Source organism: Serinus canaria, chromosome 4 (genome assembly GCF_022539315.1).
Source record: "Serinus canaria isolate serCan28SL12 chromosome 4, serCan2020, whole genome shotgun sequence".
In the NCBI taxonomy this organism is placed as follows: Eukaryota; Metazoa; Chordata; class Aves; order Passeriformes; family Fringillidae; genus Serinus; species Serinus canaria.
Genome location: NC_066317.1, coordinates 28,917,547 through 28,932,484, shown reverse-complemented (window position 1 = coordinate 28,932,484; position 14,938 = coordinate 28,917,547). Strand labels below are relative to the sequence as shown.

General features: G+C 38.9%; 1 protein-coding gene across 2 annotated transcripts in view; it reads right to left on the bottom strand.

Moving 5' to 3' along the window:
* Positions 1 to 14,938, bottom strand: part of MND1 (meiotic nuclear divisions 1) — a 41,265-nt gene that overhangs the window by 18,503 nt on the left and 7,824 nt on the right. For both annotated transcript variants that reach the window (XM_009101213.4, XM_050973619.1), the window contains exon 5: positions 1,149 to 1,223. In XM_009101213.4, the coding sequence (XP_009099461.2) occupies positions 1,149 to 1,223 (75 nt within the window). The remainder of the gene's footprint in view (positions 1 to 1,148; positions 1,224 to 14,938) is intronic.

Below are 14,938 nucleotides of genomic sequence, written 5' to 3'. Positions count from 1 at the left end.
ATGGGCTGATATTTAAAAAACTCAAGCTAGGGTAGCCTAGAAGAGCCAGATTGCACAAGTTTGTAAACCATCAGGATTTTACCAATGGCAATCTCCATGGTAACCCAGCAGTCTGAGTTGTTTGTGGATTTGGGATTTTATTCACAGCTGTTGGGTCCCCACCCCCAAACTTCCATATTCCCAGTGCTTTTGCCAACAGTTTGGATTCAGCATGTTCTGAAAATGCAGAATGGAAATCAAGTTTCCAGATGCTGAGGTATGGAGGTGAGATGCTTGGAGACCTACATTGCAATCTAGATTTTTAATGACTTCTTCCTGATATATAATTAGGAATGAAAATGTTGGAAATATCAGCCAGAACAGGATTTCCAGACCAATAGCACTCTGTAGGGCAGGCCACATGCTGGAGAAGCCCAAGGCTGAAACAGTTTGTTTGGAAACATGACAAGCACAATTATGTGAGAAACCTGCCTGTGATTCCTGATTACAGTCCATTGTGAATGAACGAATAAAGAATCCCCATTAAAGACACTGCCAAAAAGGAGGTTTTAATTGAATTTGTAGAACTGCGACATTAACAGAGTTTGATAGTAAGGTTCACTCTATTCCTTACTAGATAAATGAAACATACATAGGGAAAACCTAGAGTGTTTCTACAAAACAGTTTGGATTTGAAGATTTGGCACTTTACTACAAATTTCAATTCCTCATGAAAGCTTCTGGCTGTGCATGTTTACTGGAGGTTTAAATCACTTTAGACTGAGCATCTCAATGCAAGTCAGCAACTTAGAATACCAAAGTATTTCTAACTAGTATATTGGTTATGACAACCAGGAAGCCTAGATGTATTTTCCGCAGCGTTAACAGCTTCAGCATGCAAAGAGCACCAGGCTAACATGACTGCTCAGAACAGTAATTTAGGAAATTATATTACAAGTAAGTTGAAAAAAACCCAAACATCTAAGTTTGCAGTTACCAGATTTGGCAGTTCAGCAACCATTGGCAACTTTGGTACACACCTCCGGATAGTTCAAGTTTTAAAATACTTTTAAATCTGAAAACACCTGGAAGTACTACATTAGTATTTACAAGTACATACTTGCAGCATTATTTCCTTATAGGATTACATCCCCCCCAAAGCAACTTACAGTATCTTCACGTCCAATTTTTGATTTCTCAATGCTTTTTTCTAAAGCCTCTTTTTTCTGACTGCTTTCAGCAAACTGATAAAGAAAACAAAATACAAAATCAAACTTTTCCAGTAACATTAAACACAGCTATAAAATGTGTGTACATATTAATGTATTTAAATAAACAAGTGAATATGTATTTTTAAAATACATGTGACTTTAAAAAAATTAAATTTTAAAACACATGTGTAACTTATGTAATAAAAATAACGACAAAATAAATACAAAAGTGCCCAAATATAAATTTGAGGCTCTGACCCACAGAAAAGAATTACAGGAAACAACTTCAAGTCTAAGAAATTTTTATTCCTGTGGCACATAATCTTGTTATATACTGCATGTTCAGCATGGGGCTCAAATCCTATTTCATACCATAATCTGGCATCTCTATGTAAAGGACCCCCGTAGCATGGAGGCTTTGGATCTGATGATTTCCTTTGGTCCTCTTCCAGCTGTCCCTACTCAATGGAAGCAGTGACAAAAGCTGCAGCAGGTCCACCTGCTCAGCTGTGGATACCGGTGTTCCCAAAGTCTGGTATGCCACTGGCACAGACCCAATCCCTTTTACATGCTGATGAACAGAAGCCTCTGTTCAAAGGCATGCAAAACTGTGGCCCCCTTTTACTGTGTGGCCCTTGCACTGCTAGACCTCACAGAGATCCCCTCCTTCAGGCCTGAGGCAGAGGAATCTCACAGGGCTGGTGCGAATAATCCTTCCATTTTTCTGTTACATCAGGAGAAATAATTTGCCAAGAGAGCTCTCTCCATTAACCTGCCACCCATCTTGAACCAGGCCTTTCCAGTTCAGTTGGCAGTTTTCCAGAGATACTCTGGAAACTCTTAAGCTGAGCAGGACTATGACTCGACCCTCAGGGACACCATACTCAGCTGCAGACAAAGCACCTTGAAATATTAATGAGATGAACGAGAATGAAAAAAAATTCTAATAAAACACAGTTACTGCATTGAAACCAACACAAACAAAAAACAAGAAGAAACAATAGCATGGTTTTTGAGTACCCTTTTAGTTTTAAAACTAAGCACCAATCAGTATACCAGTATATCACACTAATTGTGAAAAGAACAGCTGTCAGAGCTCAGCTTTTATACTGCATACCCCAAGATCCCCCACATGAGTCCACTACTTCTACATTCCCTTTCTCACTGAGGATCCCACTGAGTGCAAAAGCATTCCCAGATATTTCTTGCAATCTCCAGCCTTGACAATTTAATTATATCACCAAAATTGTGCAGCTGATATAAATACATTAACGCAACACAAACTGCACTCCTTTGGAGGTATAATCACTTCTCAATTTCAATTTAAACTAACATTTGGTCCATATTTTAAGAATACTAAATGTAAATGTATGATAAATATCAGGCAGAGCTTACTGCCAAGTCTTGGAGATCAGTCATAACATTAAAAAGAAACTCCATACTGGCGGTCCATAAAAATTAGGATACAGCCCAACTGCAGCTCACTGGGTTTAGTGGTTCCTTTCACAGCCTGATTTCAAAAAATAATTATTCTGTGTTCATGCATGTGAAAAGTCAGACAAAAAGTCTCCTTTCTAAAATAATGCTTTAGTTTTCTTCAATTTATATAGGAATTATACTAATGGTAAGACATAATTTGAGGAAAAGTATGTCCAGCTGTTTACTTGCTGCTCTCAGTGCAAGAAACCACAGAGGCAGCATGGGCTTCACTGTGTGGTTTGAAGTATGCCAACATCTTAATTTTGGTGGATAGTCAAAGAGTACTCCTTCCAGGCCTTCCACAAAATTCTCAAAAGAGTAGGTGTGCTAGTCCCCACATGATGCCATACTAAACAGAAGTATACAGTTCAGAAGGGGGTAAGTACTTAGATGCAGTTTGCAGTTCACTAAGTCCAGGGAAACCAAACTCCAGAGCACGTGATTTGGCATCTCTGAACGCAGATGTTTCTGGAGCAAAACCCACAGAGGACATAGAGAAGCCAAGGAGCTTACCTAGACCTTTACACTGCAAGTGCAAAGAAGCCAGTGCTCTCTGCTAGAGAGGTCATAAAGGTGTCACTTTCTCTGTTTTTTTTTTTTTTCATACTCATTAAGTTCTTAAGGAATGCTTCTGCTTTCTCTAAAATGGATGTACAGGAGGAGCTCTCAAGGCAGTGCAAATCATAAAAGCTGGTTTCCAGCAAGGAATCACCCAATAAGGCATCTTATACTTTTCTTGATCCTCTGTATTCCACATCATTTACTAATGCAAGAGACACTAATAACAAACTATGGGAGATAAAGGAATTTCTTAGATTTTGTCCTACACAACATGCAAGGTTGCTGTGCCATAAGGTTAGAAGACTTTTCTTTGCCTACAAGCAAAGATTTTTACATAATCTTATTTAAGATATTGCTTTCTTAACTCACAGATTTTAATTGTTTGGGTATTTTCAGATTTTAAATTATTCTTTAATTATTATTACACAAAACAAAAAAAAGTATTAAATAAATTGACACCTGAGCCATTTGTGCATTATTTTGAAGTCATGATGGTTATCCTCTATAACAACAAATAAATCTGAGGATACAGAAAGGAATAGCAGAAGGAGGCAGGATATAGAAAAAACCCTAACACAGGACAAAGATTCAAAGGGTGAGGAACAGATGGCTAGGGTTTGTACAAAGAATCTATGACTATGAGAGAAGCAGAAAGGCTTGGAAAGAGAGGTGGGAACACAGCTGAAAATAACTATAATGAAAGAAGGAGAGACAGCAAGAATAAAGGAGTCAGAGGAAGGATGGATACACATGATACAATGCTTAATTGAAAGGCAAGTGCAAATGGCAGATGACAGTTTATAGGGCATTAAAAAGAAAAAAAAAGCAGAATACGCAAACACTGTGTATGTATGATAGCAGATGACCACATCTGGACAAATACAGTGACTTACTTTCCCACTTACCAGCTGTAGAAAAGCCTGATTGCAAAGAAGCACAGTAGCAAATGGAATATTTAAATCCTTCAAGCAACTTTTCAGGGGAACTGGCAAACAATTTCTCAAAGAACATTAACCACTCAGAGGAATCTGTCTCCTGCCAAAAGCAGAGAGACTGGTCCAGAGATAAAGATACTGTGTGCCCTCTATGTTTCTGGGCTGACAGAGGAACAACCTTCTGCCACAAGTATAACTGACCAGGTGTGGAGAAGAAGTACAGAGAGATTCTACTCCACTACAAAATTTTGTGTCTCCTATCTGACTGCTCTGAATCAGCACATGATTAAGCAAGATGTAAGAAAGCAGCAAAAACATCATCTAGGGGAAAGAAAAAGGAGAGGAGATTAAATGATTCAAAATTAAGAAGTTAAAAATGTTCTCCACAAGAGCATTTTCATGTTTTGAAATCACAGTGGGAGCCTGCAAGAAGACAGTTTAATGAAGAAAGTAATTAGCATCTATAAACAGGAGAGTTGGGGAGCAATTTCTTTAGTTTACAGACCAGCGTGATCAATTAAATGGCCACTAGCCTTAGACATGGATACAACCCCAAGTCCCCCTCAAAATCCCCAAAAGGATGATTTTTCCTACTCTGCAAAGGCGTCACAATGTTTAGCTGTACATGTGTGCAGCAGTTTGGGTGTGCAAAGTGCTGTGTGCTGGTGGCAACTACCAGTTCCATCAGGGAATTGGGGTCTGGTTTGTATCGAAGAACACAGATTAGATATACATCAATTATAATCTAGTATGAATACATTAATACCAGGGCTCCACTTCAGCAAGCCACTGATGTACATTTGGAAGAGGAATGTTTAATCCCAATGAACAACAGCAGCAGGTTTCAGTTCCATTCCTTCTCAAAACCTGCCAGATAGACTTTTGTTCTAGAATAAAAAATTACTTTTTTTTTCTCCAGCAAAAGTTTTTGTTGGTCCTATGCCATCTGATTCCCTGTTTTTAACCACTCTAACCACCAGTATCCCACCAAACATGTAGCTTGTCTCAGCAGCGTATTAAAATACCTACAAACCCAGTATAAGCCATGCAAACCCAGCCCCTGATTATGTTCACTGGCCAAGAATCAAGCCAAGGTCTCACATGCTAACCACCAAGAGTGCTCAAAGCTGTTAACTCACTATCATTATGGTCTGAAAGAGAAATATCATCCATTTGGTTTTCTTTTGGCCAAACACTCAACCAAAAATGGTATTACAAACTACTGCTCTTGTGAGCTCCACTCACTGTGGCACTATAGAAGAATTAAAGACATCAATTTTTTTAATTATTTCTACCTTGCAAAGTTATTTGCTTTGGTTTTGAAGCTCACTGTGTCTTGTTACAGGCTAAAGGCAAGGCTAGCTTTGGCTTAAACAAAAGCAGTTCAAGAGGTGTAGGGTAACATTAAGCAGTAGATAGGTGTATTTCTTTTCTATGTTTGAAAACTAACTCACTACTGAAAAACTTAAGAAGAATTGACGAAGGTATGGAAAGAAAGTACTTCAAAGCATTCCTCTAGATTTTAAAGAAAGATAGAAAAAAATTGAAGCTAAAAACAGACTAATAATATATAGAGAGGAAAAATGCAAAGATCAACAGCCAAAGAACAATCTGAAAATATTGAAAACAGACATTTGTGTTAAAAGAAAGGCATGGGACATTACTGACATTACTAAAAGAAATCATTTAACAATTACTGTTGACTAAAACTTAGAGGAAGAAAAATCCCAAAGGGCAGCACACTGAAAGGCAGAACTGCTTTCTTAAGTACTAGACTAAGCAAGCATACAGCTACTGTTTTTACACACACAGTCACAAATCCATGCTTCCCTGGGTTTCCAAATACACATAGGCAAACTTTGCAGCCAGCTAATCATGGTCACAGCAGCATGGAGAGCTCTCCCATGGCCTGCAGTATTGTGGCCTCTGCTCTGGTCTCGGGATGTTCCGTATCACTCACGAAATGCCATTTCTCCATATAACCCATCCAAACTGAACTACAGCAGGAGCAGCCACCAGGTCCACTGGGACCTCAGTCAGGCATGTGATAAACATCCCATTAAACTCTCAGTGAGCACAAACAGCAAACATACACTTGCCACATAAATATAATTAACATCTATTTTTTTAATCTTTTAACACTTGTGAAAGGAAGAGAAAGCAGCATGCAAGGTCATATCCTGAGCCACTCCAAGTCATTTCAGCAATAGATGTAGGGATTTCTATTTGGTGGGACTTAGAAGGAATAACTAGGAGACTGCAATAGTTCAGGAAATACAGGTAAGAACAAGAGTAGAGATCAAAGCAAGATAGAGTAAGAATTTTTTACTCATAAACTGAAGAATAAACAAGATTTTTTCAGCAAGAAAACATCATAAAATGGAAGGAAAAATTGACTGTAGAAAAAGAGAATGGAAGAGTTAGGGCCCACAATATTTCTGTACTCATAAGAAGTTTTTAATTTTTAAATATTGCAATATAGGTGTATCAGAAAAATCTTCAAGAACTCTCTTCTCTTAATGTATAAATTTTACCAAAAAAAGACCTTTAATTTTTGAAAGAGTCAATTCAAAACTCAGGAGAGGATAGGGAATAAACTCAATTTTCTGGAGACAAAGGATCACAGAATTGGTCAGGTTGGAAGGGACCAGAGTGGATCATCTGATCCAACATCCCTGCTCAAGCAAGGTTGCCCTAGAGCACAAGATTGCGTCCAGATTATTCTTGAATATCTCCAGTGGGGGAGACTCCAAAACCTCTGTGGGTAACCTGTGCTGGTGCTTGGTCACCTGTACAGTGACCTTCTTCCTCATTTCAGGTAGAATTTTCTGTGCATCAGTTTCTGCCCACTGCCTCTTGTCCTGTTGCTTTGCACCACCAAAAAGAGCCTCGATCTATCCTCTTGATAGCTACCCTTTAGATATTTAGACGAGTTAAGGAGGTCCCTCCCAGTCACCTCTTCTTGAGGCTGAATAAGCCTGGCTCCTGCAGCCTTTCCTCTTAAGAGAGATTCTCCAGACCCTTGACCAACTTAGTAGCTATTCACTGGACCCCTCCAGGAGCTCCATGTCTCTCTTCTACTGAGGAACTCAGAACTGGATGCAGAACTTCAAATGTGGCCTCACCAGGACTGAGCAGAGGGACAGTATCACTTCCCTCAACCTGCTTTTTCTAATGCACCCCCAGGATACCACTGGCCTTCTTGGCCATCAGAGCACACAGCTGGCTCCAGCACAGCTTGCTGTCCACCAAGTTCTCTGGGTCCTTCTCTGCTGAGTTGCCTTCCAGCAGGTTGGCCCCTAGCCTGTGCTGGTGCATAATGTTTTTCCTCCCTGAGTGCAGGACCCTGCATTTGTCCCTGTTGAATTTCAGAAGGTGGCTAGACGTAATTTTAGATGGGATTTGGCCTTTCAAGTCTCATTTTTACTTCACCTGACCACCTCTCAATACTCACTCCAAGTGGCCTGGCCTTGCTTCCGTTCCCTGGTAACTTTTTGCTTTTACTTGAGTAACGGCAGCAGTTCTTTAATCATCTGTGGTGGTTTCTTGTGCCCTTGGCCCGACTTCTTTCTCATTAGGATGCATCATCCTCGAGCCTGAAGGAAGTGAGCCTTCATCATCAACCAACTCTCCTGGACCCCTCTTCCCTGCAGAGCTGGTTCCCATGGGATTCTTTCAAGAATATACCAGGAGGCTAAAGTGAGTTCACCTAAAGTCCATGGTCATCATCTTGCTTGCTGTCCTGATACCTCTTCATCCAACACTGAACTATACAATCTTGTGGCCACTACAGCCAAGGCTGTCCCCAACCTTCACATCCCCACAAGACTTCCTTGTTGGTTACTGAGGTCAGTCAGCACAACATTCCTTGTGGGATCCTCTACGACCTGTGGCAGGAAGTTACTGTCAGTGCTTTCCAGGAACTCCTGGACTGATTGCATATTGCTGTACAGCTTCTCCAGCAGATGTCAGGGGGGCTTAAAAGTCCCCCACAAGAACCAAGGCCTGTGACTTTGAGACTTGCTGCTAATTGCCTATAGAAAGCCTCATCCCCCCTCCTCCTCTTGATCAGCCTGCAGCACAACAGCGTCACTCCCTCATCATGCTCATTAAGACTGAGCTGAATACATTCCCTTTCCCCCATAACACATCATATTTGCTATTCAAAATTAAAGGATAGTACACTGATTATTTGAAGTAAATAACACTTGCTCCAAAACACCACACTAATAATCCTGCCAATGTGTAAGTTCCGTCATTTTAAAGAGGACTGAAGAGATAACAAGTGTGAATTTTTAAGTTTAGCACTACAAATATGTCAGTGATTTAAAAAAAGTATCTGACACTCATGCAAAGTAAGTGAAGGTTTTTTTCAGGGGACTAAACTGAAAACCTGACTCTCCATACAACTGTTTGACAAAGCACTACAAAGACTCACAAAAACTGGTAATTCTTAAGTTAGATCTCTGCACTCATAAGCAGTATTTCTATGTTTTGCTAGAGTATCCATGTGGGAAAAACTGATTTACTTGCCCCTCCCACAAACACATTTCATTTTGCATTTCAAGATTAAATTTAGGTCTATAATCCTGATTTACTTTACACGCTAACAGATAAGCTGAAATATCATACAGTAAATTAGGCATGGCTCTGTTCTCAGGCCATGTTGAATATGAGTATTTGGTTTTTTTCTGGCAAATAAAATAAAATGTGGGGTATTCAGAAGAAACAAATGAGAAATTCCCCCTCCATAGGAACCTTCACCCATCCACATGAAGACTCAAATGTACAAATCTGATGTTGTTACCTGCAATTATTTTAAATATATTACCATACAGCAAATCCCTCTACTTTAAAAGTATTTTAATTCAATTTTTTTCCATCTCTTTAGATTTGCCATAATAAAGTTAATTTAGAGAAAATGTCTCACCAAGAGCTTTTGGTTTTGCTTCATTCATTTACAACACCATTTGATAAGTAGTAGTTATGCAACAAAAAATAACTGCTCGAGGCCAACCTCCTTAAAAGACAAAAGGTGAAAGAAACAGTTGTGCAGGCTCTATGAAAGAATTGAATTTCTGTGGCTGCTTTCAGAGTTGGCGTAATTGGCACGACCTGAGGGACAGATGGCCGTCTACTCAGATACAAATATCAAGTATGCCCCAATCAACCTAAAAAAAACCCCAAACCAACAGAAAACAGCTGAAACACCTCATTCAACACTGTTTCACAAATTCAAGCAATCTAGTAAGGAAAGCTGAAAGAACTTCAAAAGACATTCACATGACTGACAGAACTACAGAAAATTTTCATACCTGGACATGAAGGACATGTTTGTTACTGAATATTAGGGTATTTCATAAACCTACAAAGTCCAAGATGGTAGTTAATAGGTCTGTTCAAGGCAGGAAGAACATAGAAAGATATTTTCCCTTGGAAAGAAAGGGAGAGAATTAAGAGAAGTTTCAATTTTTCCCTAAAGGGTTTTTAAAGATTGCTATCTGAAGCAGCTGGACCATACACTGACAATGCCTTCAGGGACTAAGTAGAGACAAGCACAAGTTAAAACACAATATTCATGCAATATTCCCCAAGCTCACATTCTGCTTAAAGACTTTAGAAACAAAATCAAACTTTATTCCACAAACTTCTAGAAATGCCCAAATTCTACACTGAGATATTATCAGTAAAATAATAAACCTCAGTAAAATACATCTATCAAACTTCAGAGTTTTGACAGCAATTTTACATACTAACTCTTTATGCCAATTTGTCACTCTTAAGTAATGCTTAGATAGATCACCCAGTCATCTCCAATTCTTGATACAAAGAAGAGTCTTTCCATATGTTCAAAAATAATGAGCTGTTTGGCTGTGACAAGAAAGGCCTTTTCCTCCAAAGCCTCCCTGCATCAAAATAACCCATTTTGGTTTTATACTCATTTTTTTGTTTAGTTTTTCTTTAATTTTATTCCTTTCAAAGAGGAAAATTCTATGAAGTGAGACTTCTATAATTGCTTGCTGGTAGCTCATTTCTGCATGCATGGTAATTTTCTAAAATAAAATATGCTATAATAATTGAATTAAAAGACTTTAAGGTGAAAGTCAAAGTTTACGTTAAATAGGACTACAATTCACTGTCTCCATCAAATCCAGCTTTGAAAGTAGTATTGGCTGCCTATCATCAGGCTGGAAGCTTCTGGCCTTACAGTACAGGCAAATTTCCAGACACTTGGGTTGCTGGTTTTCTGCTGATCTGCTGAAGGGTCATTCCCACCTGCCATGCTGACTGTGGGACACAGGGAGATGTGCAGGGCTGTCTCTGCCAGACCTGACTGGGCTTCTATGGTGAGAGCCCTGTTTTTAATTTCAGTTTATTTTCATTTCAGATTAACAATTTCACTGCAGTGCCAGGAATGGAGCTAGCAGCCAGAGTGCAAATATCTTCAAAAAGGTAAACTGTGTGAGGATATTACCTAAAAAATTCAGTGTCACACACAACCCTGTTTGAAAAAAGTAGTGGTTTTCCTGCATTACATCAGAATAAATATCAATATATCCTTTTTAGTATAGCAGGAATCTTCCTTCAAACCTATATTAAAATCTTTAAGAGTTATTACAGAGACAGTTTTTAAAAAATATTGCTCATAAATCATGCCAATTTTACCTTATGCTTATCAAGAAGGAAGAAAAGGTAAATCTACATTTCCCAGTTGCCATCATGTTAGTTACACATTAACAGTAAAAGGAAAAGCATGAAATTCAACTAATAAACACCAAATTATGAAGTTGCTTAATTCCAACAGAAGCCTCCAGAGCACTGTATTTTTAGAAATCTGCCATGACAGCAGTAACTAAGCATACTCTCCAGGGCTTTGTAGCATGCCATAAAACATAATTCCAGAAGGCTCTAAGCTCCCGCATTTGAAGAGTCTTCTCTGATGGACATTTTAGGACACAGTAAATGCAGAATAATTTTGAGATATCAGCTTTTTCAAGTGCAAGATGCAGAAGTAACAAAAATTGTGGACTATTCTAATGAAATTTTATTAACATTTTCCAGGAGACTAAGAGAGGGAATAAGCCTTACAGGATGAACAAATAAATGGGCATAGATGTAATCAACATATTCACAATGTTTAAATGATGCAAATTTTCAGCCTCTTGCCCTTACTGCTACAGCTCCCCCTGGATGGTTTGAAGTGAGTTAGTCATACCATACCAGCTCTGCAGTAAGCCATTTCTTTATGAGTCTAGTCCTTCAGTTCAAACAAAATGCACAAGTCAGTGAAAGCCACAAGGCTGAACATAGGAAGGGTCACTGATTGTCTCTGTTGCGACAGTAGTTACTATGCAAGAGAAATAAAAAAAGTAAGCCAGCACAGAATGGAATCAGCTCACTAGGGCTGCAGACTAACAAAATGGTCAGGGCAAGCCAAGGAAGAATGAATAACTAACTAACCAACCAATCAACCAACCAAACAACTAACTAGAAAGCTAAATGACACATCCTCAAATATGAGGTGGAAAAAGGAGGCCCAGCATGCATATGGGAAGACTGCTATAACACCTTAGCAGTCAACACACCAGTCAACACACTGGGATCCTGCCTACATATTACTGAACAAAAGAATGGTTAAGGGTTGGAAGGGATCTTAAAGACTGTCCAGTCCTTACCATGGCCAGGGACAGGTTCCACAAGACCACATTGCTCAAGGCCTTATAATGGCATTAAAAGAAAGACCTCTTCAGCCATCAGAATTTTATTTTTTCTGGAAAGGAACAATTTATTACATTTTCTGCAACCTAATAAAAATAAATTGTAAGCACACATATGTCTAAATTACTGAATGAGAAAAATGTCTAAATAAGTAATTCCTAGCATAAGTCACACACATTAGTTCTGACTTCTGGTTCTGCAAATGTACCTCTCTGGTTTAGAGGGCAATTCTTTAACCATGCTATCTACTACCTAAAATTAATAAAATATATATGAAAAAGATAGTGCTAAGCTTTCTAAATGTATTACAGCAAAGCTTAAGATCATAATAAACCTTAACACGTTTTATGCTCTCAAGTCCTTTTTTTTCAATAAATAGACATTTTTAAAACCACACTGAATACAGTTTTTCAATGGATAATGTGAAAATATTACACCACAAAAATAAACTGTTCTATCGAAAACATTAAGCCATGGATTCCAAAGGTGTTGCACATGTACCTCTAGGAATAGCTCATCATTGCTGAGAGGCAAAAAAAACCAAAACAGTGAGCATTCAAAACTAACAGAGGCTGAAAACTGCAATAGAGACCTGAGGTATGTGAGGAGCTCTGCTAAGAAATGATGCTGTATCATCTGCTGAGGACATTTCTACAAAGCAATGCCAAAAGCTTGCTCCACAGAACTAGGTCCCACAGGCTCTCCCTGCTGATGCAAAGCTCCATCCAGGGCACAAAACTAGTCCTGTATCTACAGCAACATCACCCAACTTCAAGCACCATCAGGCCTGCTACTCCTCACTGCACTTCTGTCATCTCCAGAGATTTGTACCTCAGTTCAGGATTGGTTACTTTTAGCCAGCTACTGCTGAGCTAGTACTTAACTTCAGTCCAGGATCAACCTCCAAACCATGTGAAAATACCGCGACAGTTGAGTCAATGGGATGAAGGAGGAGGCGGCTCACACGGGAACAATGAGGACAGCAGAGGTTTCCTGAGCTTCAGTCAGTGGTCTCAAGCAGATTTATTCAGCAACTGTCCAGTAACAGTATTTAAGGAGGAAAAATATAGGATAGAAATAAACCAAACTGCATCTTGAAAGAACTTTCTGATGGTTAAAACTCAAAATTTTTTTGTGTGCACTCTAAACAAACAAGGTTCTCTCCTTTTACCTAAGTTGTCAGATATCTTCATGTGGCTTCAAGCCAGATTACTCACAATATGAATATTTTTTTCCATTAACTATTTTCAAACAATGTGCTTTCCTAATATAAGCATTCCTAATACAGCTTTCCCTTCACTGCTTTTTTACGAAAATAAATTCTTTCACTTTTCATATTTCAATGCTCATTAGTACAAACAATTTAATACATATGAAGTCACTTGATTTCAACAAGTTCATTCCTTGCAGGGGGGTGGGGTTTGTTGGGTTTTTTCTGATTTTTTTTTTTTTTTTCCCCCCAGACTAGCTGGCAAATGTGAGCCAGGATGTACCCAGTGCAAATTCTCCCCTTGGTTCAATATATGAGTCATGGGAAGCAAAAATCCCTCATTTTTCCAGCCCTAGGGCAGGGATTTAAGGAATGAAACATCAACTAATCTTTTCTACCTTAACTAACAGTGGCCCAATGCAATGCTTAGTGGGAGAAAAACATGGTCAGAAACTCTCTTGGTCATGAGTATGTTGAAGCAAGCACAAGGAACAGCACAAAATGTCCATCCTCTATCCTGCTCTAAAAAAATTCTGTTCCATCTCCATTGCAGTTCAAGGTGACACCATTTTGTTCAGTTTTGGCTGTTAAACTTTCCCTTGCAAAAGCCTCAGAACACAAAAGATTAACCCACAAGAGAGCAACACCGTGAGAAATGAGACAAATAACAACACAGTGAAATGAACAGTTTTAAATTGAACAGTGAAATGAACAACACCACACTGAGGAAAAGAAAATAACTGGTTGATTTCCCAAGCTACTGGACTACAGTGCTCATAGTACCGTCTGCAGTTACACTAACCACAACATCTTTGAAGTGCTTAATATTTTAGGTCCCTCTCAGCACAGATGCAAGTGTTTTGCCCAAGACACAGATGAAAAATGAAAAAAATCTAAGCTGAATCTGCTTATACTAAGGCTACATCAGAAAGATTTCTCTTTTCCTCACTCACAACTGTTACACCGAGAATAAACATCTTGTTTCTTGTTATATCAACCTATAACTGATCATAGGTAACTCCAGGCTTCTGAATCCCACAGCCAGAAAAATATTGATAAAGATCACATCATTTCACCTTTTCTAGGGAAGGAAGACTAACCCCTCAGTAAGCTTCAAAAGGCCTCTTGACAGGTGAGGTTGCATTAAAATTTTCTTCATTTATAAACATTGTTAAAACATTATTTCTTAGTCCACACCCTTGCTCTTCTTTCACTGTTGCATACCTGTACCCAATCTAACTAAATGCAACTTCCACATGCAAGCAAACCAAATGGTTGTATAAACCCATCTCACTAAAATGCAGCTTCCAATATATTTCACTTTTTCAGTAGTCCTCTTCACAGATGCATAAGCATAACCAAGAGGTGAAGAATAAGCACCTGAAGACATAACCCTTAGGAGCAACCATGCCACTGCAAAACAAATTAATACAAAATCCAAAGGGACCTACTTACTAATTCTCACTGTGGGAGCTATTGGAGGAAATAGTTCTAGCAGATGCTACACAAACTAAAGACATTTGCTATCCTTGCTTTTCAGAAAAACAGGAAGAGGCCCAAGCAGTAACTTGGGGTTAGAGGGCACCACCGAGATACTAATTAGATCAGCACAAGATCTGCCTCATATATAAGTCAGGGATTAGTGCCCCTCTTGAAACACCTGCCTCCACAAGAGCAAGCCAAAGGATGGGGTCAGGCAGGGAAGCTGTAAAAGAAACTTTAGCATTCTTTTTAATTGTGGTATCTCTGCACACTAATCATGTAATAAATCCTTCCTGGGAAAAGTCTGGCGTATACAGAACCCCTCTGAAGTGCAGCTTAAAACATCCAGACAAAACTAGCTT